Source organism: Lineus longissimus, chromosome 4 (genome assembly GCF_910592395.1).
Source record: "Lineus longissimus chromosome 4, tnLinLong1.2, whole genome shotgun sequence".
Lineage (NCBI taxonomy): Eukaryota > Metazoa > Nemertea > Pilidiophora > Heteronemertea > Lineidae > Lineus > Lineus longissimus.
The window spans coordinates 4,238,289-4,261,659 of record NC_088311.1 but is presented as its reverse complement, the minus strand read 5'-3'; the positions used below and the strand labels follow the sequence as shown (position 1 = coordinate 4,261,659).

Sequence of the window (23,371 nt, the reverse complement as noted above, 5' to 3'; positions counted from 1 at the left end):
CCGGCAGTTCGTACTGGTCGGGTCGCACGGTCGGAGCGCATAACCAGATGTTCGGTAATTCAAAGCATTGCCTGCACTAAAAAGGGTAGGGCAAATGCGGGGTCTATGGTAGGGTGGAATCGGAGGGGGGGCGGGCGGGCGGGCGCCCGGGGAGCGGGGACGAGCGGACAGTGACCATATATTAAAACAAAAGATCAACAACCTAACCTCCTTCACTAGAACGGACTCCTGATTGGCTGTTCATTAATCGTAGAATGCCCACGATATAAAGGCCAGATGTCAATCGTACATATACCACGTTTGTTTGGAGGAGACTACGTTGCAATATGCCACGAGATCACAGGGAAGTGGAGCACCGAGTAATGTTCAGACGCAATCATCGGAATAATCAGCATCTCGGACAGTCTGGATCTTTCTACACGGCTACCGCAGACAGCGGACATGGTGGCCCTTCGTGCTCTATCGTTTGCCCTGGTTGTGTTAGTCACCAGTAGTTACGTGGGTAAGTACTCAGGCTGAGGCTTCGGGGGCTACCTATGCTTGATATCTAAGCGTGACAGACTGTGAAATCAAAGATCACAACATATATCATAATATCTGGTACTTGACCAATTGAGAATGTGGTGTCGCAATATGCCACGAGATCACAAAGGAAGTGGAGCACCGAGTAATGTTCAGTCGCAATCATCGAAATAATCAGCACTTCGGACAGTCTGGATCTTTCTACACGGCTACCGCAGACAGCGGACATGGTGGCCCTTCGTGCTCTGTCGTTTGCCCTGGTTGTGTTAGTCACCAGTGGTTACGTGGGTAAGTACTCAGGCTAAGGCATCGGGGGCTACCTATGCTTGATATCTAAGCGTGACAGACTGTAAAATCAAATATTACTATAGATCATGAGAGAATATGATTTTCAGAGCATTTTCGTTCCAAATCACTCTGGTTGACATATGCCTCTAATCCCTTTCGTTAACTCACCACTGTCCCAAAAACCCGTTCATGTGAAGACAGTGAGCATGAAAAAACGTCCGAAAAAAATCCATTTTATAAATTGAATATGTTTCTGATGTACATAGAAATAGAAAGTGTTCGAATTTCTTGCATATCTGGGATTAGTAGAATGGACCTTTAGCGAGATTGACGTTCGAAATTTGAACAGATTAAGACATCTTTACACAGGGAGTCGGACTTTCCAAACTCTTTTATTCACCTCCTACACGTATAACAAAAATCATCTTCTAATCAAAGTGACTTGTATCACTCCTTTCGCAACCCCTTATATTTAGACACACATTCACGATCCACAGGCTTTTGAAAACCCCCCATCTAAATGGAAGTATTGACATTGAGAGATCGTTTGATACTTCTTGGTATCGATTCGCGGTCAGTGCATATGTTTATCACTGGATAAATGTATACACAAGACACTTGTCAGTTGAATTTTAATGGGCTAATGACCAAAGGTGTTAAAGTGATGATGATAACCTGCCATCTGGCGTGTTGGCATTTGATAACACCAAGTATATGGATACATACTTGATAATACGATGAGTGCACTGGCGCTAGATTTTAATCACCATTAAATTTGATCTCGTGGAGGGACATTTCGGATGTTGATCAGTGACATCGCAAATATCAAAATCGCATGGATTCGCAACGCAGAAAGTGATGATGTCCAGTGCAATTTGCAAATTTTATGTCAAGGTCAGGTGGACCCTTTCCATCTTAATATGTTGAAGATTTTGTGCAAAAGCGTCCTCCTTCTCCAAACACGTCCCCGTTCTATTCGTTTTGCACATTTTTGTTTGACATTGTAATTTAAGAAAACAGGGCTATCATCCGCTTTAAGCAATGCTGTAGCGTAGATAATGATATAGATAGAATTTACTTGCCGGATTTTTTGCACTGGCTGCTGTGATAACATAGCTGTACTCATTTCATGTTTATATTTATATTCATGGCTAATTTATGGCATGTTTATTTCTTATTTTACATGAAAAATGTGTGATAAAATGCGAACATTGCCTTCAGAAGGACCTCCTTTATTGCAAATGACGTGGTTGATTTATCTTTTTTATTCGTAATTTCAGCGGGTGAGACATTCACATCACCAAACTACCCGTCCGTGTATCCACCTGGCAGCAAGGTGGCGAAAAGCTTCAAGTTCGGTACTGGTCTTCGTCCTCGGGTCGCTCTGAAAACGTTGTCCTTAGCTGAAAGAGATAGCGTCACAATCGCCGAAGGGGCTGCCAATGGCACTTATTGCAAAGGTTGGGAATTAAGACGATACACAGGGTTTAATCAACCAAAGCAAGCCACAGTGTTTAGTGCAGGTTTGGAGGTATGCATCGCCTTCGATGGTTCGAACGGAAATGCTGAAGGATTTGAGTTCCTTATAGAAGGTATGTACATGTAAATCTTATTTCTACGTCCTTACATTTGAACAGTGGAACCTCGGTAACACGACCACTCATGGGACCTATGTTGAATGGTCGCGTCACCGGGGTGGTCGTGTTAGTGAAGTTGAAAATCCGGGGACAAAATGCATGATTAAGTTTTCCCGCCAAAATTAATTCTGAAAAATTTTCAAAGCCAATTTTTTTGGGGCTGATGATGTTTCTTCATTTTGAGCCGGGGGCCTTGTTATGGTAATTAGAGAGCAAACCGGGACCGGCGATTGGTCGCCATAGCGGGGTGGTCGCCGACCGGGGTTCCACTGTACATGCATTTTCTTCGAGGACACCACGTCCGACCCAGCATTGACTGGAGGGCCTTCCCGCGGAGGCCTCGAACGGTGGCTGGCCGCGTGTTTGGAAGCAGCACATTATGTTTTTGCAACTGTTGTGTTGGAAAGCAACACAAATTATAAATGTTGTGCAACTGCATTTTCACTTTTCCGATCTTGACCGCAGGAGCTTTGGCATTACTTAAACGGCCATGGAGACGAGCACACAAAATCACCGGAATGTTCCTCAATATACGCCATAAGTTAAAGAATTCCTACCCAAAACGGTCCCTCACCCCTCCATTGTCGTCGACACTTATCGCCAAACAATTCTATATTCATCAAGGAATCCCAATTTGTAATGGAACATATGAAGACGTAGAAAAGAGTGACATCATCAGCCCGAACTACCCATTATACTCTCCCATTCAGAACAACTGCAAGTGGCAAGTCATCGTCCCCCCAGGGCAGCACATTTCGTTCAAGGTAATTATGCTGTCGATAGATACACAAAACAACAAATATATGTTCTTTCAGCTGCTCAGCTGAATGGTGAACCGAGGTTATCCCTGCCGCGTGGCATCTGAGTCGTCTGCTGAACTGTTGTCCTTTGGCGGAACATGTTTCGTAACAGCTGGGACTATTGAAAGTTGAGTCAATGATATATGTATAGTACCTCTCTATTTTTCCTTTTTGCCAAGTGACCTGGCCTTCCAGCGGTCATCTTGTTGCGCACAGGAAGAGTTACTAACATTTTATGTCACCTTGATCACATACTGTAGAAGAGTGCTGGCAAATATCGCGGGCAGGGCAGGCAGTTTCTTCTCGGAATAGTATTTTTTAGGATTGCATTTTATCTTCTTTAGGTGTATTCATTCAACCTTGGAACCAGCTGCAGAAATGCGTACCTCACAATTTCAAATTTAACAGAATATGCAGGTGAAAACTCAAAACAATTCTGTGAGATGGATTTATACAATATGATGATGGACACACTGGGAAACAGCAACGTCGTTTTCTGGTCCCGGAAAGAGGGACTTGGATTCAGGATTCAGTTTACTGGTGAGTTGAACGTGAACATTTTTACAATACGCGGAGTCGTGTTACACAAGCAATAGATATCTGTCCCGATCATCTAGGACACCCTGTGAATTTCTGATGCGTTTATCTGTTCCTCCACTGTGTAATTCTTACTCAATCCTTTCTGTGCCTAGGAGGCACACAAGGCTTCAATCTGATGGGGAACAATGATGGGGAACACTATGACATAATACACAATTCGTCATTTCTTTGTTGTTCCCATGTCCAAGTCTAAGCTTGACAATAGTATTGTAGGGGTCACACAGATGTATTTATCTTCGTGTTTCTCAAGCACCGACAAGGACGATCATGTACAAACGAAAACAATGTTTAAAAAAGATTTTATGAGACGTTGCGTCTCATTACAACAACGGATACTTGTAGCAAGATTCCAAAGTTTACCTATATTTATATTATTTGATCAATCCGAAGCTCTCACGAGCATGATTGGCTTCCCAGGAGGATTAAAAATCCGCTATTGCCTTTGGTAACGATATATAAGCGCCGATATCATTCTGTTGACTACAGTCTTGGGATGCAAGAAGAGTGACCTACCCGCCAACGCTACATATGGAAAACACACCAACCCGCAAGCTCTCTACAACGAAAACTACATTGCCAAGTTCCACTGCAATGATGGCTACAGGTACAGTAATGACCTGGACGAGTTGGCCTTGACCTGTGCAAGTGACAAGAAATGGCACCAGGTGACCGAGGCACCGAGGCCAACCTGTATTCGTAAGTATCGGGTGCAGAATGCCGGCGTCATCACACATTTTGGACAATATTTGTCGGTTCCTTACACTGAGCATTATCTTGAAAAGAAGACGACGCCGGGAGATAGTGTATTTATATGACTGGAGGTTTGAAACGCAGTCCAAATGAATCATGTTCTTGCTCAACCAGCACAAGTTTTCTAAAACCTTTTTCCACTTTCGGTTACTACGTACCAGTTACCTACAGATCTGCGAGAAAAAGTCGGAGAAAACGTGATTTGCTCTGCTCTGGAATGACATCCATTAGACAAGCAGGGAAGCCATGACCATCATTCCGATTTCTTACGACGGTCTTGCGATGAGGTGTGGTCAATACAATTTCTGATCACCACCAGTCGACAAGGAGCTGCATCTGCGTTTTTGAGCATAATACATCGTAATCGGCAAAACTGCTGCTAGCGGAATATTATTCCGTTGAATATTCAGTTACAAAAACGGCCGCAAGATCATCGCATCACCATCGCAAGTTCGCCGCAAGTACATCACAAGCATTTCTAAGGCTCTGGGTAGGTTTTCACCGACTGGGAGTGCGATTTAGCTTGAATCTTACAAATCCGGGACGCGCGCGTTCTCGCAATCGCGCCTTTGACACAATGCAACACAGTTTTCTCATGCATTCTCGCTGGCATACAAATATTGGATGTATTTTTCTCTTCAGAAATCCAGTGTCCCAGGCTTGGCGGTCCGCAGTATGGCAGTGTTAAATTTGACAGTGAGGCAATCGGGAGTAAAGCTATCTTCACTTGCGATGAAAATTTCTACCTGGTGGGCGAATCTGTCCGGGTTTGTCAAAAGGAAGGCACTTGGAATGGGACGACACCAGTGTGTCAGTGTAAGCAACAATTTTTACATTCCGAGAACGACATCCTTTTTCGTTAACGACTGAAATAGGAGGCCTTCGTTACCGTTACTCTTTGTGCATATTGAATACAATGCTCCAATCTTGAGGTGGGAATGTTCGCAAGAGCTTTATGTCAATATTGCCTTACACGATTCGCACTATTTTCAGTTAGTGAAAGCATAGGCTGCCAAGAGATTGGTGACCCCACGTTTGGCAAAGTCATAGGGAATGGATCGACTACCAACTCGGTACTTGCCTTCGAGTGTAACAAGGGCTACACTTTGAACGGGCCCGCTAACATCACCTGTCAGGCTGATGGTATCTGGAGCGGAAGATTACCCACATGTGACGGTGAGCTTCATCAAATTTGAAAAAATATCACACATAGGTTTTAGAGAAAGCTGAATCTTCAAAAAATACATTTGTGCCATTTAATTACATTATAACACAATCCTCCTTTGAGATTGTGGAAACAATACATTTTTGCGGATGGAAAAATGTTCTTTGACCATTTTAGTGGTGAGATGTCCGGCTCTGACAGCCCCCTTGAACGGTGACATTCAAAATGTCGACCGCGAATACCAAGCGGTGGCGTCGTACACCTGCAAGAGTGGGTACCGATTGGTCAACAGTACGGATGGGAAGAGGGAGTGTTTGGAAACTGGGTCGTGGAGTGGACCAGAGCTGTTTTGTGAAGGTAGGGGCAAAAACTAGGTGTAACGTAGTTCGTATATCGCGGACAATATTGCTATTGCTATTTAATGAACAATTTTAGTCTGAGCTTCGATGCCATGTTATAACTTTTTGTAGAATGAACTGCATTCAGAAGTAGGCCTATCAGTATCAGTGGTGTTTTGCCTACCCACCAATTTTTAGGAACCTCTAAAATGCCTTTTTTTGCGGAATGAACTGCGCTTTGACTCCCCGTTACACTAAACTGCTAATTCAAGGCCTTACTGTTGGCGATTTTGCTCAATTGTGATGTTCACTTCTTCTTTTCAGTTATCAGGTATTCTTTCCTAATAATCACGTCTTCTTTGCAGTTATCACGTGTCCAATACCAAACGTACATGGCGGCAATGCGACTTATGACAGTCTGATGATTGGCGGTCAAGCGAACATAACGTGTGACAAGGGTCACGAGCCTATGATCACGGGTTACAAGACAGCTGTTTGTTTGCCAACTGGTGAATGGTCTATAGTCATCCTTGGCTGCTTTAGTAAGTGTCCATTTTTCGTGAAATAAACTTAAGGGTGCATCTACATTTTTTTCATCGAATAACATGAAAACGCTGATACAGTGCCCGTAAAAATAGTGCACAAAACATGACACCAGAACCACTAATCGGTTGGAGCAATCACCATATCGCAATTTCAACGGTCACTGAATTATGCAAAACTATTTTCATTTTCTGCAGGGGTTCGCTGCCCCCGTCTTGACAACCTCACTAACGCGGATGCAGATTGGGTGAGTCATGCCTATGGGAACGTCGTAACGGTGGAGTGCAGGCCTGGCTTCTTCTTCGACGAATATTGGTCTGTCAAACAAAAGGAGGCACGCTGCACAGAAACTAAGGAGTGGAGTGTTAATGTAACACAAGGTTGCCTCTTTGCTCCAGGTAGGATGACCGGCGTGTATTTATTCAGCTTTGCATTAAGGTTTAAGGGACTTAAACTTTACTTGCGAATAATTATGGTCTCTCAGTCTCATTGAGAATACTGAGGAGCCCGATAGAGTTTTGATGCAGGCAATGGCCTGAAATGGTATGGCAGGGATTTAGGTAAAATGACAGAAAATCTAACTAGCCGCTTCTGAAGCGTGTGTCCAAAACAGTACTGGTCAAATTTACCAAATAATCCATATTGTCAGTTTAATAAACTCGCACGGATTGTAAAGCTAAACCCGTCTGTGTGATACGAATGTTAGACGTGAGTATGAAGCAAGATTTCAACCTTTTTTTTCAGTACCAACTTCGCCGCCAGTCAAACCTGTAACGACAACGACAACGACTACAGTAACAGTAACACCGATAGCAACACAAACAACAACGACAACACCCACTTCACCCACAACGTCCCCGGAATCAACTTCCACCAGCGCAGCTATAAAGGAAGGCACAACATCTGTACCTTCTACAGAGTGGATTTTAAATACCACTGCTTCTGAAACCACTTCTTCACCTATTAAAGTTGTCACCGTTGAACCCAATTCCACAGCAACCGTAACGAGTGGCCGTTTTTCGACAAGAACGCCAACAACTGACAACTCCCATGAAAGTACTACGGCGGGCGTTACTCCAACTCTTAACTTTACGACCAAGGAACCACGCGCTACTACGACGAAGCAACTGTCGACTGCAGCGACCACTGATATTTCGACGGTCAGCACGGGAAATTCCACACTGAACACAGGTAATGATGATGCATTCCCGTAATATTTATGACTCGTCGAATAATCTAATGACTGTAATGTAGTTCATGCCTGGTTACATCTTTTCTTTCAGAAGGGAATGGTACCAATGCAAAGCAAACTGAAGGTGGAAAAGATAGTAAGTGTTGCGCAGCCAGAGGTTTCAAGTAAGGTTGCGGTATCTTCCAGCACTAAGAAGGAAGGTTTATTTTTTATAAGTGCAGGGATGATTCTTAGAAAACGTGTTGCTCGATTCAGATTAAGATATATGATCCTGTAGATGCTCAAATATCATACCCAGAGTCTCATCCTGAGATAGGTATCAAGTTGAGACCTACCTATAAACAACGGCTAAAATAATATAAACAACAAGACCATTTATTCATAAAATCTAAGTATTTACGGCTGAGTTTACCGTGTGTTATGTGCATTTTCCTTGCAGAGAGTGGTGAATACATTGGCATTGGCGTTGGCTGTGCGTTACTCGTGATTGTATTGGTCGTGGTTGCCATTTGGTACATTAGGAAATCGTAAGTATATTGGTACGAGTGATGAATTGTGAGGACTTCAGAATCAAGTAAAATAATGGCCGGATACTCCAGTATGACAGTATTAAGTATAAGGTCATTAACCGTCGCGGGACCTCCTAGGCTTGGTATGGCATCTCAGATTATAGCTTGGTTAGTGAAAACGTTACAACTGAGATTTTGATTGTAGAATTTGCAATAAAAACAAATTACTCATTTTCTCTTTCGTGTTATAATGTTTGTAACAGTAAATTCAGTTCTACATTTACCGGCGCTTTGAATTACAGTAACGCAGTTCCGAGTGAGAGATTGACGAATGATAGTGGTGCCTTCGAGAATCAACTGTATGACCTGGACTCGGTCAACGTGACCCCAGGGGATAATGAACGGGCTATTGATGTACACCAAGCAAGTTTCAATAATTAAAGAAAAACTAATTCGCCAGTGAAAAAAATACAGAGGAAGTAAGATTGCGGTGATAATATCCAAGCAGATCGAAGGATTATCTATACAACTTAACAAAAGGTATAGATTTTGAAAATTAGTATTTCATTCATTCTTCATATTTCGCCTTGAAAAATATCATCAGAAATTGATGGGGCCGGGTGAGTTAAGATTGGTATCTTTGTTAGCTATATAATGTTACAATCATTTAATAAAACATTTCATTACCAAAACATGTTGCTGCTCATTTTATTTATATTGTACAATATTTCCAACTACCTTTCAAAAGTAAATCAGTGGAGGTGAAGAAAATACGTTGATGTACCAATCATACCAGTAGGTCAAGTGTATTCCATATAGATACAGAAAGAACGAAAAACAATACAATTTGCATAAAATCAATTGGAACTTAATCAACTGTGTTGAAAAGCCTACTAGAATAGGCTAGAGCCAGGTGGACCGGGTTGTTGTTCACAAAGTGACTGAAAGGATACCGAGTTCTACAGGTCTTACAGAACATACATGCATTGACACGTGTACCCAGTCTCCTTACTGCACAGATCAGTTTCTTGGAAATCACTCTCTCATCCTCCTCTCCGTTCATTCGCATACCCCGGTAATCGCCTATATACGCATTGGGTGCCATTATTCGAGAGGCAGATCTCCCGATATAGGCTTTATTTTGATTCCAAAGGCCGGATTCCATTCATGGCTGTTAAAACTGCCACGTCTTTTGCACAAAGAAAGTAAGACTGACACGTTTTATTAAGCCGAACGAATGTTATTCAGTTGATTAGTGATTCACATCAAGGTCGGAAATCGAGATCTGTTACGATGTTCTCTCTATTCCTACTACTAGCATGTTGCTCATGATAACCTGAGCAATGCCATGGGCGTCTGAAAAAAAGACGGGGAAATTGCCAGTTGTAATATTAAGTGAATGCGTATAACGATTCACCTCTCGCCAAATAAGCACCCGTAACTGCTACGATGCAACTTGTATACTATAATACTCCCGTTCATCATTTTTTGAAAGTACAACCAAGTTTAGAAACCTGGACATCAAAGTCATTTGCGACTCTAGATGAGGAGAACCTTCGGCTAGGCTGGATAAGACATCAGACCTATACGGTCTGTCTACCTAGCTGGAGTGTCTGTATCAAACTGGCCGAAGGTCAACAATCACAGAAAAAAGGCTTTTGACCTGGGGTTTCAGCCAAGAAAAATGCGCACCCGCAAAGATTTGTGTTGGCTGTTAATCCTATAAAGGTTTTTCAAAAGCTCAAAAGCCTTTATTTCTGAGAGCGAAAGACCTGGATAAATCTAAGACCGGGAACATCTAACTTGTCGAAACAATACTTACCTGTTGGCCACTGTCTGTAGTGGTTCTTAAAAACTGAAGAAAGAATTAAAAAGGTACAAGGTTAGTATGACATTGCTTTGAATCGCTTCCTTAAATAGGGGTGCTATATGGGGAGCAATACATCACCATCAGTAGCAAAGAAGGAACGAATTTAAACAAGTATTGCATAAAAAGTACCCAGTTCTTCTGATTCTTTCTCTCATGGAATGTTTTAATGACTCCGTAATTGTTCCCTGGCTGAGTACGGGTAGGTTTACACACTGCACACGATTTGACGCAAAATTGCAACTTCATAACGCCTGTAGAGTCTTTGTTATGGCGAGCATGTACTTTATTTTCGAAATTGGTTGAAAAATAGAGAATGTAGCGACTAACATCCAACGACCTCCGGCATGACATGCTTTCGAGTTTTGTATTGTTAATTCGGACGCACCACTGTTGTATTATAGATGCAAAACGCGACGGCGCGGACGCCGATAGTCGAGTGTCGGGTAATGAATTCGGCGTAGGTTTCCATTTAGTGCGATTGCTAGGACACACGCGTTACAGATTTGTTATCTTATGGCTACCCTGCCCCAAAACCGATGATGTGGTACAGGAAAATGATTTTACGTACATTCACTGTGATGCCTGAAACTATTGCAGCGACTGTAAGCACTACTTTCAATACCCAGATCGTCCTTTTCGAAGAGGCCATAGCCGCCGTCGAGGAAAACGGCGAGTGCTTTTGGTTTGCAGTTACCAGAGTTTACAACGGCGTCTCTAACGGCAATGATGGCGGGCTCAACAATCTCGCTGAAAATTCGATTTAAAAAGACCTTATGGTCAATAAACTTCCGGGTGATTAAGACGCACGCTCAAAGTATTGCCGGTTGTTTCCATTTCTTAAAAAAATACAAGCTTGTGGTACACATACAGTCATGTATATATCTAACTAAAGCAAGATAAAAAACAATTGGGGAGGAAATTAGGAGATACTTAGTCTTCATGATAACTAGTAGGAAGATCATTCAGGGCTTTACTTGAAGGTAACTTTGATCAACGTATCCTTTGAAATTTAAAAGAATACCTTCTTTGGTTAAACTTTTCATGTCATTTATGATGCGAGAAGAGTGAAAAACAACATCAAAGTTTGGCATGGAAATTGCTGACCCTTTTCCTCAGATGAAAATATTCATCTCTCTTAACATCAATCAATTTTGAGATGATCTCTTACGTGCAACTTGGGTTCTTGAGGCTCCATGGGCTGATCGAGTTCTCGAGCCAGTCGTTGAGGAAATCAAAGAAGGGCTGAATCTTGTCCCAGCTTGCTTGAAGGCTGGCTTCGATGGCACCCAGGTTGCATCCATCTGCGCACGGGAAACAACGTTATGCATATTTAGATAATAATTTGAGCTCTCCGTTTCTGACTGTTCCCTCTATTGGAACGCTAAATCAGAGTGACATGTTTCCTACCATCACCCCCCCACCCTCCATCATTGAACACAAGTCAAGCTTGGACGGCTTTAGTGTTTGTTGAAGAGTCACAAGTTATATGCAGGAGCAAAGTGGCTATTCTATCTCGTGCGTGGTGAATCGAAGTCTTTTCAAAATGTTACAACGAATATTTGCTATTACTTAAGTCAAACAAAGCGAGCGCCTAATCTCTGCCCCGACCAACCCATGCGCATTGTCTCCCTTTATCAACGCGGTCATGCGGGGTCTGGGTAACTTATACCATAAGCCTACTCACGGTCGCATTTCTGGTTTCCGAATGCACCGATCTTCTCGAAAACGTCCATGCGTACTTCTACACCGCATGCCTCACCACCAAAGACCATATTATCCAGGGTCTTCCAAACTTCAGGATCTAAATTTAAAAAGAGAGAATGAGCATAACTACTGATTCGGCCCTTCTAATTCGAGAAAATTCGCCTTTCACATCTAAGAAAAATCTATCTTACTTGTCCAATTACCGATAGAACAATTTTATTTTAGGTTGTACGTCTCAGGCAGTCCTAATTATTGAGTATCTGGCTATGCGTTTTACTAATGATTGATTATTGCCTTTTTTCCTAATGGTTTAATCTCAGGCTGTGCATTTCCTGACGTTTAACCGCTAAATTGTCGAGGAGATTACCTTCTCTTTCATAACAGAGCGGGTCGAGAAATTGAGTTGGATCCTGTCCGTTGGAGATAGCTTGGGCAACCTTGGTGTTCGTGGGCTCCGGGAAGAGTTTGGACACCAACTTGACGTCGGGCGTCTCGTCGCATTCTGACTCAATCATAACCTCATTCTTTTCATTGAACTAAAAATCAGAAGATATTATCATTTTTGATGAAAAGACCCTCTGTCGTTCTACATCTAGTGTCCCCAGCTCTAATCTGCTAATAACCCAATTCATAGCTTAATGGATATGAATCGTGGCCGAAGTGTTTGTTCACTGCAAATTTGGAACGACTAAGTTACTATTCTTTCCTTTGAATACAATGCAAATATCATACCTACGGTGGCTGGGAAAGGGCATCGCATGATTTCTTTTACGACATGAAAATTGTTTTTCAGGAAATATCTCGATCGCCGGAAATATTATCTCGATCGCTCGAGTCGGCTTAACGTTACTCTCTAATTTACGGTGGCTGGGAAAGGACATCACATGATCTTTTTTTCAACATGAAATTTTTTTTTCAGAAAATATATCGATCGCTGGACTTATTATCTCGGGTGATCGAGTTATTTAAGTCCATCGATCGAGATATTTCGTGAAAACAGATTTTTTGTGTTGAAAAAAATTATGTGATGTCCTTTACCCCTGTATCCGGCATAGTAGTTTGTCTGGAGATGAAGCTAATAAAAATATATTTCATGATTTCGAACAGGTTCTTCTTTCCTATACCATAATTCAAGTGATTCTTTCCTTCCTTCTTTCTCATACTTACATGAGCATATTTCTCCAGTGGTGCTATCCACCCCTGTTTATCGAAGGCTAGAGCAACACCAATAACGAACACTAACCCGTACAAACACTTCATCTGAAAATGTAACGGGCGTACACTCTTGGAAAAATGTTTTGAAAAACAGTTTTTCAGCCAACTCAAATATGCACAGCGTAGAGGTTTCTTCACGGAAATTAAAAACTCTTTGAGGTTTTTCACAAACTTAAAAACGTTCAGGTTTTTGCATTTATACGAAAAAAAACAACTCAACAGGGTGCATACGTATATGTTTTTCAGCCAAGACAAATATTCACCTCTTGAAGGTTTTTAAGCGAAATCTAATTTCTCTACGACAATGCACTTGATCAATTGGTAGAGCCAAAATTAACGGCGGTGGATCGTCAACATAATTTTACAGAATTATAAATACGTTTTCTTCACCTTGAACACAAATCGAGGTAAACCAAACTGGTTTATGCTATTTAAAGAACAAATTTCAGCAGCCAATGAAATACTCACTTGTAAAGTATGATAAACTATATTTCGAACGATTTTAAAGGCTTTCTACTTACTCTTTAAGAGATCCCTGAATCTCAAATGATTATGTTGAGGAGAAACGAGAGTAGGTTTATCTCTTCAATCGAAATAATCAGACTCACCTTGTCTGCTCAAGCGATAGTCTTGGTTTGTAGCGCCACGTAAAGTTAGAACAACGGTTATCTTCTTGAAGTTTAAATAGACCGACACTTGTCAATTTTTATTTGTTAATGTGTACCAAACTAATAACAAGGTGATCGAACGTGATCACGTCGGCATGTCGTGACCATGTTGGCATGTCATCACTCATTCTGGAGATAAAGCCAGAAAATGGCATGATTTGTACTGTTACAGGTGTAATCATTGAGCGTTAATTGAAATACTGTCCCGGTGTAGAGGTAAAAATGTCCCCCTGGAAAAAGTGTCTAACCTTCTTGTATTCCGACGGTATATGGTTTGTTGAGGCCATGACCGTCAATGTACATGCACATTTTTAGCTTATAGATCAAAAGCGCAAAATAGAATGCTTTGTTCCCCGGATATTATATCCTGGGGCAATTTAAAATTCTACACCGGTATTCTAAGGCCATTTGTTTCTATACATTTACATAAAGCTGTGTACTTTGGCCCTTAGTCATCAGTCGATTTTATCTATGAATTGAGCAGTACCAGTATTTTTCACGGGGCGTCCGCGTCGCAGTTTGCCTCCTGACAGTTTCAACATACTCTGACAGATTTCATGGGAATCTTACAAGTGTTTTTATTGTCACAGATAGAATTTCAGGTGATAAATATTGCTTTAAGTCAGGTACACCTGTTCATGGTGCAAATAAAATGTTATCACTGTGCGAGAGCTCGATCAAACCGGAGGGCGGCAAGAAGCAGTAGCCTATCCTTGGGCTGCCGCTAGATTCTTATTCTGGGGGGGGGGGGGGGGTAGCTATTTGTGAATCCCATTCGCTTCGAAGTGCTTGCGGGACGCATGATGATTACTCGGACTCATTAAAACGCCTTGATATCCAATCAACAATTTTTTAACCCAGACAGAAAATTAAAAATCTGTTTACATTTGTATCGTAGCAATAGTACTTAGCATTCTATCATGGACATCCCGGCCATTGCCTTTGTCACGGACCTAGGAATGAGATTTACAACATAAACAGTTGATTTCCTTTAGATGGCATATCATCACATCTGATTGTATTCTGTTTTATTTGTTGCTTTGTACATGTATTTAGGAATGTATTGAATTATCTAATTAAACATGTTCACCCGGATCCAGAGTTCGACCCGTGCCTAAGCGATATCATTTTCTATGGCACCGGGAATGACTAAATATATGTAATTATTAAATGTACAAGGATATTAAATTGATTGAATTTGTTGACGTGACTCAGTCGAGATGCACTCGTTTACAAATGCCCGAAGGTGGTGATCAGTTAGCCTGCCAGGCCAACTCGCCTATTTCGGGCATATCTGCAGGGCTAGTTCAGAATTCGTGCCATTTGTAACAGAAAAACCATGAACAACAACACGCACTGAGCACAGGAGTACGTATTTTATTTACTTGTCCCTCTTAATATCTAGAGTTTTAAAATTCCAATTTCGACAGAATAATTATAGAAAAAGGCTATAAACAGTGTGAATGACCAGCCATCAAGATTATGCAAGGTGTCAACTATATGTTTTAGCCATCAAAGTAATGTTCGATGCGAAATGACATTTTATCTACTGATTGATTTCTGACTAAAGTGAATATCATTGCAATTTGAAAATGTCCATAGACGTATAGAGCCTCTTTTAACGTCATGTTATATGCATGTATTGTACCGACTTTGACACCACTCCCCTATATGTCAACAGAGGTAGCAAAACTGACTTTGCAAAAACTGTTCAGGTGTTACCAGTAGACACAGATAGTTAAGCAGCTTAAACGTCAGCCTTGGCTTCCTTTTCTTGATCCATTTCTACACTGATATTAGAACCTTTGCTTTCGCCATCTTTGCCTGTCTTGCACTTTTCGTTTGAGTCAGTTCTTCCTGTAAATGTCTGGGCCAAAAACCTCGCAATAGATATGATAAGCATGATAAGCTCAGCCCCGGTGAGCACTGATATCCCTGCCCACAGTCCTAGTGTCCCACCAACATCAGCAAGGAAATCAGGAATCTGAAAAACGAATGAGTAGAGTCAATCACGTGGGTCACAAGGAAGTGTCTTCACCACTTGGGTTCACTGACACCGAGAGACGAAGTGACTGTTTACACCCTGTTACAAAAAGGCTACATCCTGATTCGCATGCAGTTTTCAGCATCGGAGATTTTTTTTCCGATCGAATGCCGCTAAAATAAGGCTGTCCACCCATATATCCCGACCCTGTTTAGTTCATCCAAGCTCCAAAAGCACCCCTCTTCAATTACGACCATGATGTATAAAATGCAGCCGTTTACTAACCAGATATGAAGGTTTCTGTGTGATAGACTCGAAATTCAGATCCTTGTAGTAGACGCGTAGTTTGACGAAATTATTCCTGAAAGAAATATTTGGGCAATGTGCGTTAAATTAGAGATCAAAAGCCGCAATAATGGCTCGTAGTCACAATCTGATTGTTGGGATGGTCTGCAGGTGTAACATCAGCCACTTGTGATGACATTTTCTTTCCAAATCAATCAAGAATTAATTCAGTAAAGGCCGGGGTTCAAGTTCAAGAAGCCAACATCTCGGATAAGTTATCTAAAAGTCAATTTAGCGAGTCCTGAGAGGTACCTGTCCACGGTCTTTAAACGTTCAGGGGTTTTCAATTACATGTACATGTTAATACATAGGCTACATGTACGCATCAAAAATTGATCTCGACATTGTAGACATGCTGTTGTGTTCATGGATAAATGATGTTAATTTTCGATCAGCTCTATTGTAATCTTAAACTAGTGCTGCTCTACGTACCTAGTGTCTTTTAAGGTCATCGCCTGCAACGCTGCACATATATCTGTCCGATTATGCTTCTTCGCATTTTCACACGCCTGCAGCGCTACAACTTTCTGAAAACACAAATGATCAATCAATCAATCAATCAATCAAGCTTTGCTTTCTTCAGAAAGTTCTCTGGAAAAGGCTGGGGAATAAATGTAAGGGCAGTTGTATACAAATGGTTGTAGAAAAGTAAAAAAAAACAAAACATACAAATGTACATTTTTTAATCAGTTCTTTGTGGCCTACCAGAGTGGTAAACACAAAAGCACCAGAAACAACACTCACCCTGTAATTCTTTTCAGGCCACTGATGAACTGACAATGTCTGTAAGAAATGACTTTCTCTAGAAAGGAAAGAAAACATACAAAGGTGCTGATATCAACCCTGAGTTGTAATTAATGAAGTGGTTATTGGTTCGTAGCTAGTTTATCAAACTTATTCTGCATAAACAAGTTTTGTAATTAATGAAGTGGTTATTGGTTCTTAGTAGTTTATCAAACTTATTCTGCATAATCAAGTTGTGTTTTTCGCGAGAAACTTACTGACATGGGTGGAGACATTCGCACTCAATATCATCAGATACAAACTGTTCCTCAACAGACTTCAAACAGTCGACCCCTGAAACATGGACAGAAATGTTTATAAATGTTTTACGTCTACACATAGCATGTATAGTATAATTTTCCAGTTGTTTCTATTGCTGATGTCTGACTTATGTAGGTATTCTGGGGCAGGAGCAGACGCATTGCATATCAAACTTGGATATCAGTTGCAATATGTTACAATAAACCGATTACTGAACGATAAAGCCCTGAAACTGTGATACAGACTGGAAAAATAATGATCGTTGTCACTTCTTGTAGCACTATAATCTATTAACTAATCTGCCGACTCAACCCGGCCACTAAACTGCACCAGGGATTCTTGTAAGATCCTCATTCCTTTTCTAGTATAACTTTCAATCTTTCAAGAATCCTGTGAGCAGTTAATAAGAGAATGAATAAGATTTTAAACAAGAATCAACATTCCAGTATTTGACCACATGACTGAACCATGAGATAAATTATCCATTCTTATGACGGCGTCTAATCCACTTCATTGTATAGACCCTTATGTTAAAGGATTAATCAACAGTTCACAGGTATGCATATACATGTGTACATGAATTTATGAAACATGTGTCGTATTTTGGTTGTCTCCGTGTGAGATCTTAATGACATATTGAACATGTTGGATTACTCTGGTGAACTTCCGTGAGATCTTAGAGCAGGCTGGTTACTCCTAAGGTGTTCAACAGAGAGAATACTTACCTTCGTCTTTCAGAGCACATGATTCCAAACCGGCATCGAGAGCTTTCCTCGGATAGTATTCCACGTATCCTTCTTGATAACAATTGCAGATCCGAAATATATGCCGATGACGGCAAAAGCGTTCACATGCCTGTTAAATAGACGAAAGTCAGCAATTCATTCAGTGGAATGCCTTCGGAGGCGACATCCGCGTCACACATTTTCTCCAAAAACAATTATTTTTGCGAAGTACATGTAGCGATTTTTCGAAAGGAAGAAGTACAGTTTGTATTTTGTCAGTTTAACGGTCAAAGCAATATTTCTCCGACTTATTTATTTTGTTGACCATAGCACACGAAAATGGCCATCTCAAATGGCAACGAGGCGAGTAAGTATGTTAGTGTAGAAATGCCTGCAAGATAGGACAGCATAAGTTTAGACGGTAGATATCCCAATATGGGTAGGGAAGGATGACGCCAGCATCCAGTAGCCATTTAAATACAAATCAAAATAAATTGTATTCAACTTTAGAACTATACGAACGAGCAAACGCAACCGATACAACATTCATTCGTACAGATTATCCCGTATATTCATGTAGATTATAGTATGCGCCATCCGAACCTCATTGATGTTTAATTCTACCATTTTATCATGTCGGCAACTTTCCAAATGCTATTAGTGTCATATCCACATTAATCAAACACTGGTGATGATATCTCTATGTGTTGTTGGCACTGCCAGACGATATGTTTTGTCTGAAGATCCCAAACCACAACCAATTTAGGAAATCTCTGGACACTAATGTGATTTGGGCAAGTCAAACTTCATCACTCGCTCGAAGTGGTAAGCCAAAGCATGTATCATCGCAACGGTCCCACTTGTCCGAATTACGACTGCTGATCTCTTGGGGAGTTACTGGCAAGTACATCAATATCATGGCTGTTCGCCTGAATGAGTCTCCAGTATGACCCGAAAGGGCTGAAAACTGCATGCGAATCAGGATGTAGCCTTTTTGTAACAGGGGGTAAACAGTCACTTCGCCTCTCGGTGCCAAAATTTTGATTCAGGATTTTCACTTTACGTGAACATATACATGTCATCGTCTCACTATAAGAATATGAGTGCGCATCAAAATCCGTGTGTGCAAGTTTTCCCAGCCAGAAATCTCAGAAAGACGAAACTTGATAGGACAAAATGAATCATTCACTTAATGCAGGTATATTCACCGAAACTATTGAAGCTGGGCGTCATCTTGGTTTTCATCAAAGCCTGGAAGAAACTTGGTGCATGCAGAATTAGAGACGTACTCAGCGATGCAAAAATTGTTGCATTTTTGGCTCTTTGGCTCTCTTTTTGGCTGCACAAATATTTTTTTCTGCTCATAATGAAGCAACATCATCAGTCCCAAAACTTTTTTGGCTTTGAAAATTTTTCAGAATTTTGAAATTAAGCTCAAATAACTTGCTTACCTGCTGTGTGTATATCTTTTCATACACTTCATACATATCACTGCCGTTTTCACAGTCTCCATACGGATAGTCAAGGCGAGAAATACGTTTCTGAAAATTTGAACGATCGCAACGTCGTTATCAGGATTACACTGGGGAAGACCCTATCTCAAGCATACCTGGATGCCGCTATCTAGTGACCTTCAACATAAGCTAGGTGCAGTACAACAATGCTCATTCTCGGAAAACCGCATTATTAAAAAAAAGGGAAATGTGAAATGTACATGCGTGGATAGTAGAGTTCTTTGAGATTGCACAACCTTTTGGCGAGAGCGCGAAGCTATATTCTACTCACCTTGCTCCTGCCTCCAGTATCGCTTTGTAGCGAATGGAAAATGACTGACAGAGAATGTCTATTGACATAAAGTAAGTAAATGAGAGATTGGTAAAGGAGTCCTTTATCGCAATCCCGTTCTCATCAATTTGATTAATTTCATCGTAATTCCCATGCGTTTCCCTTAGAATGAACCGATCGAGACGGAAAACCTACCGTGTATGACCACAACAATTTGGGCGGATCTATACTATTATCAAGTGAAGATAGCGCTTCTCGATGAAATGTCTACTCTGAATGGTACATGACATTGTACTGAATGCAGGGATGGCACAATAACTAAGAATGTCATTTCGATATACTGGTCTCAAATGATTCGTAATACCATTAGGCACTAATGAAATGTACCTTTTATCTAATAATGATCGGACAATATTTCAACGTAATGCATTACTTAAAGTGCTTTTGATATGCTTATTGTGTTAGTTAACGTAAAAAAGTTATAAAAGTTGAGCATAGAAATAAGTCCACCACAAAACTGATTAACTCTGGTTATTTAATAGCAGTGGAATATCACATTACCGCGGTACAACTATCTTTTGTGCTGACGTTATCATTTTCTCTTTAGTACTTGGAGTTGAACCGTATTGTACTCGGGGTCATTGGCATGACATTGGTTTCGTGCGTGACCTTTACATCCGTTCTGGAATGACTCCACACCCCAAATGACATTCTGAACCCTCAGAGTTAATCGGTCCGTATCCTCCTCTCATACACGGAGTCCGGGTCGGCGGAGTGGATCCAAGGCTCAAGAGTCAATATGCCCAAATGATTGCCATACCATGACCAACCTAGAAAGCTCTCGATGAGTTCTTTGTGACGAGTTTTGGCAGTTCTTAACTTTGGGTTTGGGAGTCACTCTCATTTCAAAGTTAAGGATTGCAAACCAATGTCGGAAATTCAGATAAGATTATGCCCGTTAGTTACAATCTTATTCAGTTTTAGCAGTGTTTGTATTGCCGTAAAGTTAGTATTAAGTGTAATCTTAACTCTGTGTCAATTACCAAACAAAATATTTACCAAAGTTTTCAACAAAATTATTTACCTGTGTCACTGCAAGAGATGTTGTAAAACCAGCGGGGATGGATATTCCGTGCCCAAGAGGCGCGGCGAACGTGCCAAACTGATGGATGACCAGTCGTGCCCCGAACCCCGAGGTCTTGATGGGTATGTAATCACTGTATTCGATGTTCAATATCAGATTCAGTCCTGGAATAATGTACAGAAAGAAGTGTCATTAACCGATTCACCAGTTTATCAATGGCTTAAGAGACCAAGGGCGGAAAAAGAACATTCACATCGGCCTGATGTCGGCTTGCAACGTTATAATCTGATCAAATAAAGGCATATTGGTAGCTTATGTGAAATTAGTTGTGCCACTGTCAGCGACGCATTTTTTGAAAAAGGAACTCGTATATTCTTATCAAGTTTGAAGTTGTTGCAATAATATATAAATACAGACATACCGTAGTCGCGCCCACTGCGCTTGACTAACAGCGGCTGCATACGGCCACCTGATCTGTCATACTCGTTGGAGTTAAACGTGTGGCAGAGGCCGTACTTTGAATGGAATAAAGTCGTGAAGTTTCTGAAAGTAATGTATGAATATCATCGCTGCTATTATGTCCCCCAAAACACGAGTTAATGCCGCTGAACATGTTTAAAAAGACATGTTTTTCTCTCTACCATTCGCATCAGCTGTTGGCCTTGTGTACATTCCAACGAAATGCACTGAATTATGCCTTTTAAACAGGACCTCTTATCATTACCATGATTACAGACACCTAACCTCTATGCCACTGAACCACTACCAACAAAACCCAGACGTTTTTCCCTTTTATATCATCACACGATGAAAAACAAAAAAGGAGAGATGGAATTTGAATAGCAGTGACTTGGCGAAATGCTGCTAAAATGTCTTACTTTGAGGAACATTCTTTTCCCATGAACACACATTTCTGAATCAGTATCTCCTTCTGGTGACCAATCTCCAAGAAGTCATTCCTGGTATAAAAAAGGGAAAGACAATAGGTCGGATCTTGATCGCGCTTGAGCATGGGATATTAAGCGAATCGGCCTTGACCTTAACATTAATGGATTTTATTCGTGTTGAAGAACATTGGCTGCATTCTCCGGCTGTAACTTGATTTCCCCGTTTGTTCTTCCCTTACAAACTCGGTCCATGATGTAAGAGTGCAGTACTGCACCATATATTTGGACGACTAGATGGAAAACGTCATTGATTCTGAGTTCGATAACTCTTCCCTTTTCCCCGTTATACCTAATTTTGTTTAGCAGTTACGGGTCTCGACAAGACAGTATGCAGCTGGATTAGGGAGATCAAATCTTAAACAAATTTCAGTGCATTTTTACTTACACCGAAAGCTTTGCAGACTCGAGGTCAAAATTATGTCTAAACTCGTACTCTCTGTCATCTTCCCCGTCTAGCGTGATTGCTGTCTCGTCCGCCCAGCCATCCGCCATGATATCGTCACCTTCATAAGAATCATTTAGTGTTGGCTCAAAGTCGAGAAAGTCGTCTCCTGTCTAAAATGCGAATAATGTCAACCATTAAAAAACGCCATGCCTTTTCTGACATTCCCCTGACCCAAAAGAACAAAGCAGCGGTCGGATGAAAGGTATTGAAGCTGACGAGGCTTTTGTCATTCGACTTCTATGTCCATGACATACATGAATATCTAATCAGAAAATTGCGTAAAGATTTCTTACCTGCCGTCCGAGAGTTTCATGATATTTCTTTGCTTGAAGGTAAAGTTTCCGTAGGTTGGCATATTCGGGATCCGTAGACTCTTCAATCGCTGACTTTCGAATTGAATTAATATTGCAAACTGTGACACTAGGAAAGTCCAGAGTGCCACTTCCAACTTCTATTACTGTTCTCGTTGGGTAGGAGTAGTACTTCTTAACGAGTAGGGTAAGTTGTATCAACATGATGATCGTGAAAGTTGAGACGATTATCGTCCAGAGAATTTTGAAAAAGGTACTGGTGGATCGGCCGATGGACCCAATTCCATGACACGAGGTGTTATCAGCAAAATCCTTCAGAATCTGCTTGAGGTGTTCACCCCGAGAAATGTCAGCTTTTTCGTCAGCCATTTTACTATTAAATCGTTTCAATGTAGCGGCATACAGAGTAACTGCCCTAGCATGTGGTTTGGAATATTAGCAGTCCTGGATTCGATTACTCCTCCAGCTGTCCGATCTGATCGAATAACAATGACAGAAACGATTAAGAAGAGTAGCTGGCCACCCCTGGTAATTTAGACAAAAAACAACCTGACTAGTTCCTTCTCTTTGGAAGAAGGTTAAATTCTCATGTTATCCAAATAAATAAATAATGGGAAAGTGTCGTAAATTTACTTGTGCGTCGGCATTCAAAACACTATAACGCAAAACATTGGCGGGCAAGAATGACATCTGCTGCAGTCTAATTCCGACAGTCCATAATCATGATAATGGGTCTCATCCCGGGCGGAGGAATGGTCGCAAATAAAACGTAATGAAGTTACTGTACATCCGAGTTAAAAGTGTTTATCTACTCATAGGATACACATGCTGTTTGCAACAAATTGCACTCGTACGGCTGAAAATTAAAGGCCAGGCGGTGCAGTCAGTTCAGTCTTATGT

At 41.1% G+C, this 23,371-nt stretch overlaps 3 protein-coding genes across 5 annotated transcripts; 1 reads left to right on the top strand and 2 right to left on the bottom strand.

The window, feature by feature from the left end:
- Nucleotides 1-342: 342 nt before the first annotated feature.
- LOC135487227 (CUB and sushi domain-containing protein 3-like) lies at nt 343-8,988 on the top strand. 2 transcript variants are annotated; one of them, XM_064770727.1, is made up of 14 exons: nt 343-502; nt 2,091-2,402; nt 3,072-3,211; nt 3,592-3,787; nt 4,334-4,543; nt 5,240-5,413; nt 5,591-5,773; nt 5,940-6,119; nt 6,466-6,642; nt 6,841-7,041; nt 7,388-7,834; nt 7,927-7,971; nt 8,275-8,362; nt 8,647-8,988. In XM_064770727.1, the coding sequence occupies exons 1-14, from the start codon at nt 442-444 to the stop codon at nt 8,783-8,785; spliced, it is 2,553 nt and encodes an 850-aa protein (XP_064626797.1). In that variant the 5' UTR covers nt 343-441; the 3' UTR covers nt 8,786-8,988. The 2 variants fall into 2 exon arrangements, with proteins under 2 accessions (XP_064626797.1, XP_064626796.1); XM_064770726.1 differs by lacking the exon at nt 343-502 and adding an exon at nt 649-810.
- A 575-nt stretch (nt 8,989-9,563) lies between these two features.
- On the bottom strand, nt 9,564-13,913 carry LOC135486520 (uncharacterized). 2 transcript variants are annotated; one of them, XM_064769365.1, is made up of 8 exons: nt 13,655-13,913; nt 13,086-13,178; nt 12,286-12,454; nt 11,899-12,015; nt 11,383-11,515; nt 10,783-10,961; nt 10,167-10,199; nt 9,564-9,700 (listed from the first exon to the last, which is right to left on the bottom strand). In XM_064769365.1, the coding sequence occupies exons 2-8, from the start codon at nt 13,176-13,178 to the stop codon at nt 9,633-9,635; spliced, it is 792 nt and encodes a 263-aa protein (XP_064625435.1). In that variant the 5' UTR covers nt 13,655-13,913; the 3' UTR covers nt 9,564-9,632. The 2 variants fall into 2 exon arrangements, with proteins under 2 accessions (XP_064625435.1, XP_064625434.1); XM_064769364.1 differs by having other exon boundaries at nt 13,742-13,912.
- A 1,245-nt stretch (nt 13,914-15,158) lies between these two features.
- On the bottom strand, nt 15,159-23,187 carry LOC135486365 (amiloride-sensitive sodium channel subunit beta-like). Its single transcript, XM_064769110.1, has 12 exons — nt 22,454-23,187; nt 22,101-22,270; nt 21,647-21,727; nt 21,190-21,311; nt 20,769-20,932; nt 19,351-19,440; nt 17,900-18,029; nt 17,132-17,207; nt 16,875-16,932; nt 16,563-16,657; nt 16,071-16,146; nt 15,159-15,785 (listed from the first exon to the last, which is right to left on the bottom strand). Exons 1-12 carry the CDS (start codon nt 22,838-22,840, stop codon nt 15,549-15,551), a joined length of 1,686 nt encoding a protein of 561 aa, XP_064625180.1. The 5' UTR covers nt 22,841-23,187; the 3' UTR covers nt 15,159-15,548.
- Nucleotides 23,188-23,371: the final 184 nt, after the last annotated feature.